The sequence below is a fragment of the Lepisma saccharinum genome, chromosome 23 (genome assembly GCF_977018435.1).
Source record: "Lepisma saccharinum chromosome 23, izLepSacc3.1, whole genome shotgun sequence".
Taxonomy (NCBI): Eukaryota; Metazoa; Arthropoda; class Insecta; order Zygentoma; family Lepismatidae; genus Lepisma; species Lepisma saccharinum.
The window spans coordinates 47739247-47754871 of NC_139251.1; the positions used below are offsets into that span (position 1 = coordinate 47739247).

The 15625-nt window shown below is 38.3% G+C and overlaps 1 protein-coding gene across 1 annotated transcript in view; it reads right to left on the reverse strand.

Annotated features, from left to right (window-relative positions):
- Window positions 1–606: 606 nt before the first annotated feature.
- The window catches only part of LOC145977775 (torsin-1A-like), a 29309-nt gene continuing 14290 nt past the window's right edge, over window positions 607–15625 (reverse strand). Inside the window, exons 3-7 of the mRNA XM_083110050.1 lie at window positions 12487–12752; window positions 10924–11075; window positions 8084–8232; window positions 7668–7812; window positions 607–6438 (exon numbers count right to left, since the gene is read on the reverse strand). Of these exons, the coding sequence (XP_082966176.1) occupies window positions 6306–6438; window positions 7668–7812; window positions 8084–8232; window positions 10924–11075; window positions 12487–12752 (845 nt within the window). The 3' untranslated portion in view covers window positions 607–6305. The remainder of the gene's footprint in view (window positions 6439–7667; window positions 7813–8083; window positions 8233–10923; window positions 11076–12486; window positions 12753–15625) is intronic.

The following is a 15625-nucleotide window of genomic DNA, read 5'->3' on the forward strand; positions in this document are numbered from 1 at the left end:
CAGTTGGCAACAGTGATGTCTGAATCAGTCGATGGCAGAAAATGTCAAGTTTGCATAAATTAAACAATTAGCCATATACAGGGTGCATCTAAAGGCCAGCATAGTTTGCATTTTACCTACCCACTGCCCGCTTGCCCGTGAGGACAGGTATACCTGCTAGCCTGCCCACGGCAACGAGTCGACTTGCGTCTTTACCCGGGTTCTTCGTCTTCCAGGCGCTCTGCGCTTACAAGGTAACTGGGCATTCAACAAGACCCGGGCGCCTGCAAAACCTGCTGGAAGGAAACAGCCCTCCGGCAGCGTGTCGCTCCAGGTGTTTCATCACCACGTGGACAGCTTCAGCCAGTGTTGCCTACTTACGTAGCTCGTAAATCCTACGAGGTCCTAGGAGGAGCTCTCTCCTCCAAGGAGAATTTATATACTTAGCGATTTCAGTTCAGCGTAAGCAGTTTTTATCTTATTGCCAGGAAATGCACGCAGTATTACAGCTTCATTTATTTAAATGAATGATCGAGCAAACAAAAATCTCCTCACTGAAAACTAATTGCTTTTCATTGCATGGTGCCTTAACCAGGCACGCAGTGGCGCAACCAGAGGGGGTAGGGTGCATTGCTCACAACCTTGGACGGAAATTAAGTCTAGCGGAAGGGTCAGGGTGGGGGTCAAACATTAAAGTACAAGAAAAAACAGACTAGCAGAATTTAAGAGTAGCAGGGCTAAAGGGTACTCAAGATGGAATTAATTTTCATATTTTTCTTGCATTTTTCTTCCAGACGGCCAAGGGCACCTGCAGAGGGGGAATGGAGGGGTAATTGCAACCCCTTGATTTCAAATTTTATGAAAGTAGAAATATATTATAAAATATTATCCAGTCTCATCAAGTTCAATGCCGTAGCAAAGGGGTAGCGGGAGTCGGCCCTGAGCGCCGAACGATCTAAGTGAGAAAAGTTTTAAAACAGAGAATGCTATGGCGGCCCGTGATATTATTTGCTATTAATGTTGGTTTGTTACGAGTTGGATGAATTGATTATGTAATACGTCGCTCCATGTGAAAATAAAATATTGTAGATGGAAATTTTACATGCCATATGTCTGTACATTCGGAATGCATTTATCATGCACTTTCTTTCTTTCAAAAACAGTTTGTGTGCTTGTTTTCCATTATTAGCTAATGTGAAATTGACGTGTTGAAAAAAAATATTTTTAATCCTCTGTTTCAACACAAATGCGCGTGAGAACCGACTTCTACCCCCTTTTTGCGTGATTTATGAGGATTATAATGCCTTTCATGCTACTTTATTACTATTATTGTGATTGTTCTTGTTGGCACGTTTATCCAAGTACTTGGCCCTACCCCCCAAACGAGGGTAACGGCAATGGCCCTGGCTGGCTACGGCCCTGGTGTTCGCAGTAGAACAGTGTGTTGTTCGACTCGCGACCTCAGCGTCGAACGTGACACGTTTCAGTCCTGTCCTATATCACTATATATACGTATATTGGTTGTTTACGACATATACTTATGGATCCTGTGCCACGGAAAACCTATTTCAATGTGTGTGTGTGTGTGGGGGGGGTAGCAACATTCGTAAATCTCATTTCATTGGTGATGTGGCTTACGAAGCTTCGAGTTCCCTTTTTTAAGTAGTGAAAATCTATTGCAGTTGGCAACACTGCAGAACGGTGTGGGCCCGGTGCAGTTTCTACTCGAAGCAACTACGTCATGTAGAGGGAGGGGTCTGCAGTTGATGGAAAGAACGAACTGAGACCTACTAGGTATCGTAAGACTGCGGGTACCCGCCGGGTCTACAATGCCTGCCAGGAACGATCTGTGCAGGTGGGCATACAAGCTGCTCAAGCGAGGGTGTTGTGCAGGTTGCATGGCATTTCAGGAGCGATGTATCGCGAACGGGTCTGCTCCAGGTCTTGTGCAGGCCTTTAGGTGCATCATGGGAAATGGACGGTTTTCAAATGCATAATTCGAAGCAGGGAGAGGGGGTTAGAGATGAAAGTAGGGGGTGGCATTGAACTCGCTCCGCGATGCAATTTTCAGCTCAGCGTGGCAGCAGTGCATGCAATGTTGGTTGCAGTCATGGCACCGTGGACATTTGATCATTTGTTCACATTCGACAGTTTCATGAAAAGTGGCAAATGGATCCATGATGCCTGATATTGAAACAGCACCGAAAGAGCCACCGTGCTTCAATAATAGACTCTCTACTTTTCAAGAAACTGTGGTTTGCGAACAAACAATGCTCAAATGTCCACGGCACCATGACTGCAACTGACATTGCATGTACTACTGCCATGCCGAGCTGAGCTGAAAATGGCATGACCAAGAGAGTTCAATGGCACCCTACTTCCATCTCTACTCTCTCTCCCTGCTTCGATTTCTCCACTTGAAAACTGCCCGTTTCCCGTGACGCACCCTTTACTTACAAAATGTTTCATCACTTTGGTGCTGACATTTTCTAGGACACAATTGCACGTTTTTCAAAATGCATGGTAGAGCATATAATGACACATATGTTTCTACTGTACTAAAAATCATGACAACTTTGTCGTGCTGTCGACCACAGAAAAAGCCTGCATAAAAGGGGTCTTAAGAGGAACTTACCAGGTGTATAAGCTTAAATCTGCTGTTTGCTCATAGATGGCGTTAGTGAGCATACGAAGCTACCATGGGCACGCCATACCTGGTGTTTGTATGAGTTGGACATCTGCCAACACGAATCAGTGCACATCGTCAGCACGTGCAGACAACAACAGACAGTGTTCCTGTGGTAAGCATGTCTAGTTTTGTGCCAGAAAAAGAGCATATGCGGGAAGCTCTGCTTTTTTGCTTCCATTTGAAGAAATCGGCTGCTGAATCGCATCGAATGCTTGTGGAGGCCTATGGTGACAGTGCTCTATTGGAAACAACGTGCAGGGATTGGTTTCGTCGGTTCAAAGATGGCAATTTTGACCTGAGCGACAAGAAGCGTGAAAATTGGCCCAAGAAGGTTGAGGACCATCAATTGCAGGCTCTTTTGGATGAGGACGATACCCAAACGCAAAAGATGCTTGCCGAGCAATTGGGTGTTATTCAAGCAGCCATTTCCATGCGTCTACGTGCCATGGGAAAGGTTCAAAACATCGGAAAATGGGTGCCGGATGAATTGACCGATCGGCAGCTGGAGAGATGCCAAAACACATGCGAAATCTTGCTTGCCAGACAAAAAAGAAAGTCTTTCCTGCATCGGATTGTGACTGGCGATGACAAGTGGATATATTTCGAGAATCCTAAATGTAAGAAATCGTGGGTTGATCCCGGCTAACCATCAACATCTTGCTCGAGACCAAATCACTTCGGCCGGAAGACGATGCTGTGTGTTTGGTGGGATCAACAGGGTATCGTCTACTTTGAGCTGTTGAAACCTGGTGAAACTGTCACTGCCCACCGCTACCACCAACAACTGATCAAATTGCACCGTGTGCTGTGTGACAAAAGGCCGGATTATCAACAAAGACATGACAAGCTTATTTTCCTCCACGACAATGCTCCATCGCACACGTCAAGACTGGTCCAAAACTACTTGGAGACACGCAACTGGGAGGTGCTACCCCATCCTGCCTATTCACCAGACCTGGCCCCTTCCGACTACCACCTGTTTTCGTCGATGGGCCACGCCCTCGCTGAGCAGCACTTCGATTCGTATGCAGACGTCCGAAAATGGCTTGATGAGTGGTTTGCCTCGAAAGAGAAGGACTTTTTTTGGCATGGTATCCACAAATCGCCCGAGAGGTGGGCAAAATGTGTAGCTCGCGAGGGCAAGTACTTTGAATAAATTTCTTGTTCCTTTCTATGAACAAACTATGTGTTTTTCTGACTACAAAACAGCAGATTTAAGCTTATACACCTGGTAAATTAAATTTCTCTCTTTTCATAATTTCAGCCCTTGCATCAACTCTAGAACCATGATAAAATTCAAGTATAATTCCCAGTTTTCAAGAAGAACTTTCAAAAAATTCAAGGGCCCAAGCAGACGTTTCCTCTATTTCAATCGTATGTATTACTGCCTCTCAACACCCACACACACACACACACACAAATACATTAACAATATAAAGGGTCTGCGTGATTCCAATGTATCCAAAAATTATAATTCAATTCAATTAAACGGTATATCATGTACTATTTAAAATATTCAATTCAAGGTGCAGAGTTTACATTTGCCATTTCACAAAAACATCTGCAAGTACAATCCACAAACATTACGTAATATCATAAACTAAGAAAAATTATCAATTGTGTAAGAATTTCAAACTCAAATTTACCTAATCAACTTCAAGATATCTTATCTTGCAATAATCTTCCGTCTGTCAGATAGACTCTTCTGCAAAGGATAATAACAAAGCAAACAGATTGAGAGAATTCAGTTTTATTTTCCACGTCGCTTCCATTTCCCTTCCTCAATAAAAATAAAAGCTAAACTGTGAAAAACTTGCCTCGGGGCACTTGTAAATGTATGAATTCATTTCGATTAATAAAAGTTGCACTTTTACACGTCTATGGAGAAAAATTCACATATAATTCCCAGAATTCAAGGAATTCCCGGACCCTGATCCATACTGTAATCTCATTACAAATGAAGGATCTAAACAATCACAAATTCAACTATTCACAACAAAAATTTCCTAAGTTATGCACAATGGTAAAAATACATGAAGCCGAATCAAAACGCATAAACAACAACAACAATAATTCTGAAACATCTAACATAATAAAGTCCATGACTTACGATGCAAAAGCTTGTAATAGTATCAATTAATTTGTATTTTTTGTTACATAAATACCAGAATCTGTGAATACTGATAATAAACTGATGTTAATTCATTTGGAACATACATAGTGTGCGCATGTTCTCAAAGTTGTTTTATACAAGTACAAAATATTATCATACGTAGAGTGATATTTATATTAAAGATTAAATGGGGGCAACAAGATTACATCAAAAATCTTTCTAGTTATCTTACTTATCAAAAATACTGCCAGTCTAAAAAAAACATACTAATTACACCAAATTACATAATTAAAAGAGAAATTATCTTTTTTGTTTAGCATTACATCATGAAATCACAAATTACTACGAGTGACAATTGGTAGAGGCAGTGTAGCCAGCACAACCTCAACTACCATAACTTTCTGTGATAACACAGGTGAAAAAACAACTTATAACAAAGCAATAATCTAACAAGCGATTAGTTCTACAACATACCAAATATACAAATGCTAGTCTAACTCCAAAAATAGAGTAAGAGAATGGAACAGTGGATTGAAGACTTAACACCCACTCACAAAGAAACAAAAAATTCATCATGCAGGGTGGCCACTCTAGAAAAAATTCATGTGAAATTCCCAGCTTTTCAAGATGAACTTACCAAAATTTCAAGAACACAAGTAGATGTTTTCTCTATTTCAACTGTATGTATTACCACCTCTCACCACATCTACAAACACATGTCACAAATGTTACGGGTTATGCTAATCTACAAAAAATTGTTAATTCTATAAGAATTTAAAATTCAAATTTAACTAATCAACTTCAAGGTATCATATATTGCAATAATCTTCTGTCTGTCAGATAGTGTGCTCTGGAAAGGACACTAACAAAGAAAACGGATTGAGAGAATTCCACGCAGCTTTCTATTCATTTTGCGATAAAAAGCTAAACCGTGGAAAACTTGCCTCAGGGCAATTAAAGTTACAATGAAATTTTCATGTCTACAGAGAAAAAATCACATAGAATTCCCGGTGAGTAACCACCCTGTCATGAAATCCATAAAAGCAATGCACATTCCTGCACCATTAGAATCATTCAAAAGATTACAAATATAAAAACTAGTGCCTTATTGCATTATCTTCCAACATCGAGATAAGGCCTGCAGGAACAGGCAGACTAGATTCTTTGTTTTCGAACACAATAAAAATATCAGTAATCAGTCATTTTATGGGACCTTGTCATGTGCAAAACTAGTTGGAACACGATTATCAGGTCTATTTTCATGTAAATATTAGCTTGTGGATTTCAACTGTTTTAACGATGTATTTTTATTCTACATATTGTGCGTAAATATTCATACTGATGAAACTTAATTCTCACTTTGTCATGATACCATATTTAGGCTTTATTTCAGGTCGAATGTGAACACAAGAGCTTGTTTAACTATATAGCTGCAATCATTCCAAAAGTAGAAAGAAAAGTTAGTTAAAAATAAATTTTAAAAAAAATATCCCTGAAGAAAAGCAATGTCTTGTATTATGCCATTTACATTTCATCATGTTCATCATACCTTTCTTCTTCAATAAGCATATCAACCTTGGACTGAACTCTTTTGCATCCTGTTCTAGAATACAATGGGGAGTCTGGAGGGTCATAGATCATGGCATCAACAACTTTCCTACAATAAAACATCATACAATAATTAAAAGGAAAATTAATGTTCCTTCACATTAAAGTATCACAATTTTAATTTAATGATGTTACGAATTCAATGATTTACAACTTATAACTGTACTAAAGTCTGACCGACCAAACAATAAACTTCAGGAAACCCAGACTTTTCGCCTCAAGGGTGTTGCTTGTTGCAGTGCTGCTGCACGCCTGATTTATGTCTCCTTGTACACGACACCTTTTGCTGCCAACATGCACCCTTCGCTTGCATTTCAGGGAGCAGAGAATTTGAGACAGATTTTCTTGCTATGTGGCGGCAACCTTTAAGCTTCGCCGTGCTTGGCCATGTTGAGGGTGCCAGCCACCTGTTTTGAAAGTGACTTGAAATGAAAAATTTGGCAATGCAGAATATCATGAGAATTTGCCCTCACCATGGCAACTGGACAAAGCCGATTGGTTGAGCGGTCCATGTGACCCTCCCTGGCTGTCAACGAAATAGACAAAAATAGAATTTTGAAGTTTATTCTTTCGCCAAACAGGCTTTAGAAATGAAATTGAAACTAAAATGCAAGAAGGTAATGTGTAACATGTACTACACAATTACTTACGGAGCAGAGGCTTGCACAATTCAAGTTATGGATGATTAATTCCTAAGAGTGTAGTACGAAAGATCAGAATATGGAACAAGAGGATGGGGAGATTTGACAAGACTTGCGGTACTGGAGCTTGTATATCTATTCCTGCCAATTGAAGCTAATGAGACTATGGGGATGAACGATAATTATATGAAATTGATGATCAGAAAATCACAAAGAACATTCATGACCATGCTGGGATTCGAACCAGGGATCTCTGGTGGTGAGATCGAAAGTTGATACTGCAACATCCTTGACCACGTCATTAGGCTACTGACATTCGTAGATTCGTTAAGTACAAATAAGGTTTAATTATAAATTTTTAAATTATATTTGCCAGGACCTACAGTAATTTACGTATAAAACAGAATTACGCAGAACTGAGTTATGTATAAAGCAGTCTCAACTGTGTTAGTAAAAAAGGTCAAGTGCTCCCCTGTGCTATGCACCACGCCATGAAGGTGTATAGGGGGTGTAGGGTTAGGGCCCCACACTTTCTTGATCATGGCCGAAGGTGGGGGTGATGTGATCAGCAGAACTGTATTAGTACAAAAAAAAAAAAATCTAAACAACGAGAAATAGCTAAGGTTACTGTACTTACTGTAACATCTCATTACTTGGCCTGTATCTTCTGAAGTGAAATGCATCTTGTGCACAAAGCTTCACATGCTGTTTCTCTAATGGCAGGAAAGGAACATAGTAATTGACCAACTGGCTTCCTATGACATCGCTATGATGCAATCCACCTGGAAATAGAATGTTGTTGAAAAAATTATACTTTAAACAAATATGCATAAAAAGGAATGACTATTTCCACTGCATTAAGAACTTCAAATAATTTCCTTATCTTAGTTAGGACTTGTATGATTGGATGTACTTCTTCAGTGGCATGCCACCAGATCCTGTTGAAGTTCAGCTTGCATTTCTACAAAGAAAGCAGTTCATTCATCTTCATTATCTATGACTAAACTATACATATAAACAAGAATCCATAAAGGTAAATAACAACAATCTTACCTTCTTCATTGAATGCACCCTTCTCGAGCAACTCAGAAAAATCAGCGAGTGTAAGTTGATCTCTTTTCTTCCCAGCTTTCCAAAATTCATACATCTTTTCTGTTAGTAAACTTCCTCCAGTATTTGAAAGGAAAATAAATATACTCTTCCTGTAAAAGAGAAAACATGAAACACAGAGGAAAGAAGCCATTACATTATATTAAAAAGACGTACCATCTCATAGCTTGTATGTTAATCTTTCAGCCAAATCAAAGAAACAATGGTTTATGCACATATTAGGGATAAATTAATAAAAGATGAACAGGGACATCCATGTTACTTTTGGATGGAAACTCTTAAATATGAGACTATTTATTGTAATGTCTATTTTAGGTGATTTCTACCACATTTGCCACAAAATAATGTAAATTATGTATAAAATGCAAGATAAAACTCTTAAACATTAAATTATGGCTTAATTGCCAACCAAATACTTCTCCGAGTTTGAATTATCCTGGAAATTGTTGAACATTCCTGGAACATTGCTTAAATTAAGTGGTAAAATATGTGATGCCAAGACTTTTTAAACGAGGGAATAAGAATCCTAATCCATGTGTGATGGTTACGAATATGTCTTCTGGGCTGAAAATTCTTCATTTTATTTAATAAATGTGGCATTTTGAAATTAAATTTCATCATAATATCACCAAAATGTAATTTTATGTGCCAAATTTAAACTTGAAATACTGAATTTTTATTTTCCACAAATATGTCCCTAGTTATAAAGCACCAACAATTAAAAAAGGAACAAATAAAATACAGTGAGTTCAATTTAAAAGTGGTACGTAATGTATATTTGAGTCTTGTTTTTGTTGTTGTCGTCCGTTATGACCATTGTTAAAGGAAAAGATTATTGTAGCGGAAAAGAGGGAAGGAGAGGGATGGGGAGGGAAGGGTAGGTGACGAGGAGGGGGGGAGGGAGGGGACGGACGCATTGTCAGTTGCAGGTGTTCCGCTGTACTGCTGGATTGTGTTTGTTCTTCGTTGAGTTGAGTGAGAAATTGCCCTCTACGATGCCATTTAGTGTTCAGGAACGTGCCTTTATTGTTGAACAATATTTCAGAACAAATTCATTCAAAAAAAGCTGCAGTAAATTCACGGAAATGTTCGGTAAGAGTGATCCGACTGTAAGTTCAATTCAGAAAATGGTCAATAAATTCCGTGAAAAACCGACGTAGGAGGACTGTACTAACACAAGAGGCAGTGACTAATGTTAATGAAATAATGACAAGATCTCCGCACAAACCTTTACGACGCCTAAGCCAGGAGACGCAAATGTCCATAGGATCGGCCCATACAGCAGTGAGGAAAATGTTGAAATTATATCCATATCGAATTCCAAGTTTTTCAAGAATTAAAACAAATTGACTACCCTAATCGTGTACACTACTGTCAATGGTTGAAGGACTTCATTGGGAATGACATCACTGTGTTGGACTATGTGTTCTTTTCCGATGAAGCATGGTTTCACCTGAATGGTTACGTGTCTTCGCAAAATTATCAAACATGGAGCTCTGAAAATCGCCATTTTTCGTGGAGTCCCCCCTCCACCCTCAGAAAGTTGGTGTCTGGTGTGCCATATCCAGGCGGCGAGTGGTAGGGTCCATTTTTTTTTTTGAAAACACAATAGATAGCGAAACTTACCAAAACATTATAATGCAGTTTGTCGCAATGCTGGAACCAGAGCAACGTCGATGCTGGTTTCAGCAGGACGGTGCAACTCCGCATACTTCCAATGAGATTATGGCTATGTTAAGAGATTTCTTTGGACACAGGATTATTTCAAAGGGACTGTGGCCCCCCAGATCTTTCAAGTCCGGACTACTGCTTGTGGAGGGTTTTGAAGCAAAAAGTATACAGGCAGAATCCACACACCTTAGAAGAGCTGAGGCACCACATCACTGAGGAAATTAGGAGTATAACTGTAGATGTCCTCCATAATGTTGCAAGAGATATGGAAAAACGTGTTAACATGTGTATTCAACAACAAGGTCATCATTTTCAACATTTGCTTTAAGAATCTTACTTGTATATTGTATATTTGTGCTCCATATTAAATTGAACGCACTGTATTATGGAAAATTACTTATGTATATTCATTGACATTTACACACACACACACACACACACACACACGCACACGCACACACACACGCACGCACGCACGCACACACACGCGCACGCACACGCACGCACGCACGCACATACACAAAGAACATTTCATTGTAAAACAAAACTGCCTTCCAGAATAAACGACTACACATAGCACAAGTCAATCTTTTTAGAGTGGAAACTTGTTGGAAACACTGCATGGAATTTTCAAAATACATTTTCTTCCCTTTATTAAAAAACAAGCATCAGTAAGTTTTCATGAATAGAACAATGGGAGCTCAAACTACTTGAAAATATGATTTTTTTTGTTGTCAACTTTAAACATGTGGTCAAAAAGTGCTCATCATATCTTTTTCACCAAATAATGTTTTATCAGGATGTGGAGGGTGTCGAGTGGCATCGACATACTCAGCAAATACCACAGTTACACACCCATTCACAGCCTTGTGTCATGGCACATAAACACAGTCATAAAAGTATTTGCCCTCATTGCCTTGTGGCCCTGCAAGGATCCAGAAAGGCTTAGGGAGTTGGACCCCTAACAGAAAACAAGGGTGTACTGGGGAACCCACAGGTGGCAGCCCCACCACCCAGGTGTAGGCTGTGACAGGACCGATCAGCTGACAGCCAAAAACATAAAAAATTCGAAAAAAGAAAGAACTAAGTAGTAAATAAACATTAATAATTACCTATAATTGACACCACTAATGTGATTATGATAATCTATGAAAGGCTTAATTCCATCCAAAACTTTCTGTGGTATCTTGTCCGCCTCGTCAAATACGAAGAGAGAGTTCTCGCAGTTTGATACATTGCCACGGATCCAATCCTGTAGATGGAGCTGCAAGATTGGAAACAAATGTATAATTAATATACTGAACATAAGAAAAAACATTGCATTAAAAGAATTCAGGACGAAATGGATTAAGGACTGGTTCCTGCACACCCCTAGCTTTTATGAGATTCCGAGCACTGAGGCCAAAACTTAAAAAAGGGAGAGAGTGAGTCATTAATTAATTTATTTCAGTGATCAGAGCCCCCCCCCCTAATAATTTTGACAAGTCGGTGCCCGTGTCTGCAGTGACAAAAGCTGTGGGTAATAGCCCCCTTTTTCCGCCACTACTGAAGTAGGTTAGGATTTATATTCATCTAAATTTCAAGAAACTAAATATTATAGAATTACTATCCTCGTCCTGAAAAAATCACGGTGAAATATTTCCTGCTGTCTGAACAGTTTATATAGCAGAAAACAACCTGCAGTGTCATAATAGATTCTCCAGATGAATTTATCTTTCAAAGTACAAAATTATGTTACCAAAAGTAAGCATCTGCGCTTCATTCAGTTATACAGACCAATGAATCGTATCGCAAAAGAAAAAAAAATCACGTCATGATCAAAATCACGCATTGTGTATTTAGATAATTAGTTTGCATTTCAAGCTTCCACCAGTCTCAAACTTACAGGACGATACGAAACAAGGAACTGAGAGGTTTCGATTTCTACAGTAAAGCACGGGTTTTTCTTGTCGCACAACAATTTTGCGACCTTGTGAATACATAGCTAGCATGCCTAACCTAACAACATAGGCATTTAGCCAAAAATTAAAAAGCTTTCTCCCGTGACCTCAGAACATAAGGTTGCTCAAGTGTTGTGCGATAAGTGAGACCTGTAAACACTTTTGTTTTAAACATGCCAACCCTGTTTTCAGATCAATGAATGTCCAATTGCCTTAAATGTCCAAAAAACTTGTCAAAGTATTAATTCATCTTCAAATGCAATGTTTTGGCAATACCAAATGCAAAATTTAACCGAGTAAAAAAACAATATTTTGTTGTAATAAACCTATTACTTTAAAGTGATAGCTGTTTTAGAATCCTGCAAGACTTTTAAAACACACTGTATTGTACAAAATATGTGTGAAAACCTTCATTTAAAATAATACTCTATGAAAAGTTGGATAAAACCAAATTAAAGTGCATGCTAATGAATGCAATGCTTTGATGATAATTTGAACCAGAAAACTTTTAGGGAAGGTGGGGGGGGGGGGGGGGGTGACTGGCAAAAAAGCACTTTGAATGCCATTATGGGTAGCAAAGCAAAAGAAAATTAAAACCTTAACTTTTAAGGCTATAATCTCTTACAAAGTAATGGGAAATGTAACTATGAATTCTATTACATGTTGCCAAACTACAAGAATTTCTTACAATAACTGTACATATAAAAAAAAATGTGCCACAAAATGACAACTCACCCTATAGATATCTGCATCTCTCATTAGCTGAAAGTGAACCGGACCCACAAAGTAATGAGCATATTTGCTTCTACTACCTTTCCAGTAAAAGCTCTCGGTAATGAAATTGGCAACAAATGTCTTCCCACTTCCTGTCCAGCCATGGAAACTTAACACCAACGCCTTCTTAGGTTCAGGGTTGCTGATGTGTGCCTTCAGGGCCTTCACAACAATATCCTTCACCAAAGGCTGTCCGAACAGTTTAGTATCAAGTTCACGTTTCAAATCTGAAAGAAGAATACAAAGGTAACAATATTTCATCAAAATGAGTAAGAACTGCAAAATTTTATAAATTAAAAACGGAAACATATTTTTCATGTGGATAATTGCTGATATGTCTAAACTATTAATTACAGATAAAGATACACAGATTTTTCTTGACAATGTTCATCAATTTCATAGCAAAACTGTGACTATCTCAAACTTTAATATGGTAAATTCTAACAGATTGTTATGCTGAGATTGACAGATGTATTGCATGCATGTTGTGACTTTCACATAAATACCTAGTTAAGAATGTATTAAAATTGATGACAATCATTCTGGCTCAATTATAATAAACATTATAGTGAAAATAAAAATAATGTCCACCCAGAAAATTCACAAACTTTGTCAATCCCCCCTTTTGCCACCACTGAGCCTGAGTGAACTGAAAAACTTTCATTTCATATACACAACATTTAGAGGCAGTACATTATAAACTTTTTGTAAAAATAAGGATTTTTTTACAATATGTTCATGAAAATTAACATTTTTCATGCATATGTGTGTAGCCCAAGTTAACTCGGGATAATAAAATATAAGTTTTATACACAGTGCTCGAAAAATTTTCATCAAAGCAAGGCGCCAGCTCTGAAAATCAGGCACCAGGAAACCACCTACTAGCAATTGTGCATACTACGTACAGTATGTTTCAAAAGTTGCGCAATCCAAACTTTGAAAATATATATCATGAAAATCGTAAGAGATATTTACATTGGGTTTTCTGCACTAAACTAATCCTGTAGGCTATCACTGGCTTCATAAATTTATGTTAGCATTTATCTAAATAAAAGCAATTACATTATTTTATAAATCATTGTTAATTTGCTGAAAACATCTGAGAACTGACTTTCAACAATAAATACCAACTCAAACAATTTGTGGGATCATTTGTTGGTGTTTGACTGGTTGTAAAACAGTTCCTTTGTGAGGTACAGCAGAAGCAGGGCATTTTTATTGGAAAACCTATTGGACACGAGTGTAAGAATGAGTAGTAAAATACTCTTCAGCAATGCACACGCACTGCTCCAATGAATACACCATGCTGAATCAATTTAAAAAACAGGCACAGTAGCGGCGGAAGTGAGTCAGGGGCAATCTAGGATTCTCTTAAAGAGTCCAATTTCGGCACAAAATCTTGATTTACGATTTTTCACGTAAGTATACCCAATACTTACGACACATGTTGCATGCAACTGTTAGCAATATTACCTGCTAGTATTGACATATATGGATATATGTCCCAAAAATGGCACTTTTCACTCAACCCATAAAATCGCCAGTCAAAAATTTATCAAATGTTGCACATGACCGATATTGGTCGCAAATGACATGGCATCAGTCATCAAATGTCTAATTATGACCCTTCGATATTTCTTACATACTTTTCTTACTCAGAAGTTCATTTCTGGAAAAATTTGAATGCTGCTTTCCGTCAGTTATAAATTTATATAATTTTCTGTACAGAGTGAACTGATAATTTTAAGCATTGAAAAATATCTCAATGGATGAGGCTTTAGAATGCAGAAAACCTGGTGTAAATATCTCTTACGGTTTCCATGATATACATTTCCAAAGTTTGGGTTGTGCGACTTTTGAAACACTGTATAAGATGCTGAGCATCACGGTATTCAAAACATCGCTAAATTATTTGACACAGCAGGAAATGGGGTATTGGGGGACAAAGGGTAAGAAATTGTTCCAGAGTCTATGGAATGTTCACAACGTTGATAAAAAAATAAAAACATTTGCTAACTTACGCTGTACTGCAATTTGAACTTAGAATCATCAAATATTTCGTACAAAAGATCACAGTCGCCAGGCTGAAATTTTTAGTCGCCATGGCGACCTGGCGACCGGAATTTTTCGAGCCCTGTTTATACAAATAGATATTTTTATATTCTTAGATATATTTCAGGTAAAATATGTATTCTCAGTAGAGAACATACAATTTAGAACAACGAAACGGAGATTTTAAAAATTCCAAAGATCGGACTGAATTTTAGAAATTAATTTGTAAGGCAAGCGGTTAAAAATATTCAGTGGCGGGTGGTGACATTTTCCATTGGGGAAGCAGATCCCAAAAAATTAAGAAAACCACGAATTCCTTGCTTCTACACGGTACGTTATACTGAAAAAAATTAGCACTCTACCCGATACTGTTTCCATAACGTCTCTAAGGGGAAAGATGAATGTCCTGGCGCAGTTGTTCTGTTGTTCATTTTTTCGAATTTCAGTTGGTTTGTTGTCAAACGCATTTAATGCAACAGACGATCGGGGATGATTGAAATAATTTTCAAGATTTTCACACATTGCAATATTCACAAATTTACTTTGGCACCACGTAGTTCTTTCCGTAGTAAATAGTAAACTATGCCAACACTAAAGTTTTTGAAGCAAACAAATAGAAATTCACCGCCTGAAAAACTGCAATTTTTCACCTCGCAAAGCGCTTGAAAAAAAGCGTGACCGTGGCCAGCGAGTTTTGCCAAATCTATTTGGCGGACGGGTTCATGGGCATATTAGCTGTCTTAATAGACTGAACGCTCAGAAACGTTTATCTTCACATAGAATATGTCATCCGTATGTCAGCAATCATATTTTTGTGTTCCTCCTGTGTTTTGAAACTTTATAGTTTATTTATGAATACAAATTTTAACTAGCTTCGTGGATATGATACATCACTGACAGTATACAGCGCACTTGGACACTTATCGTGAAGTTTGCAACACTGAGGCCATCAACCGAGTGAAACGATGGCACTCTGGCTTTCGTTCAGCACTTGCCCATTGAGAAACCAAATTTTCCCCTGCATAGCTTTAAGTCCCATTGGATCCCT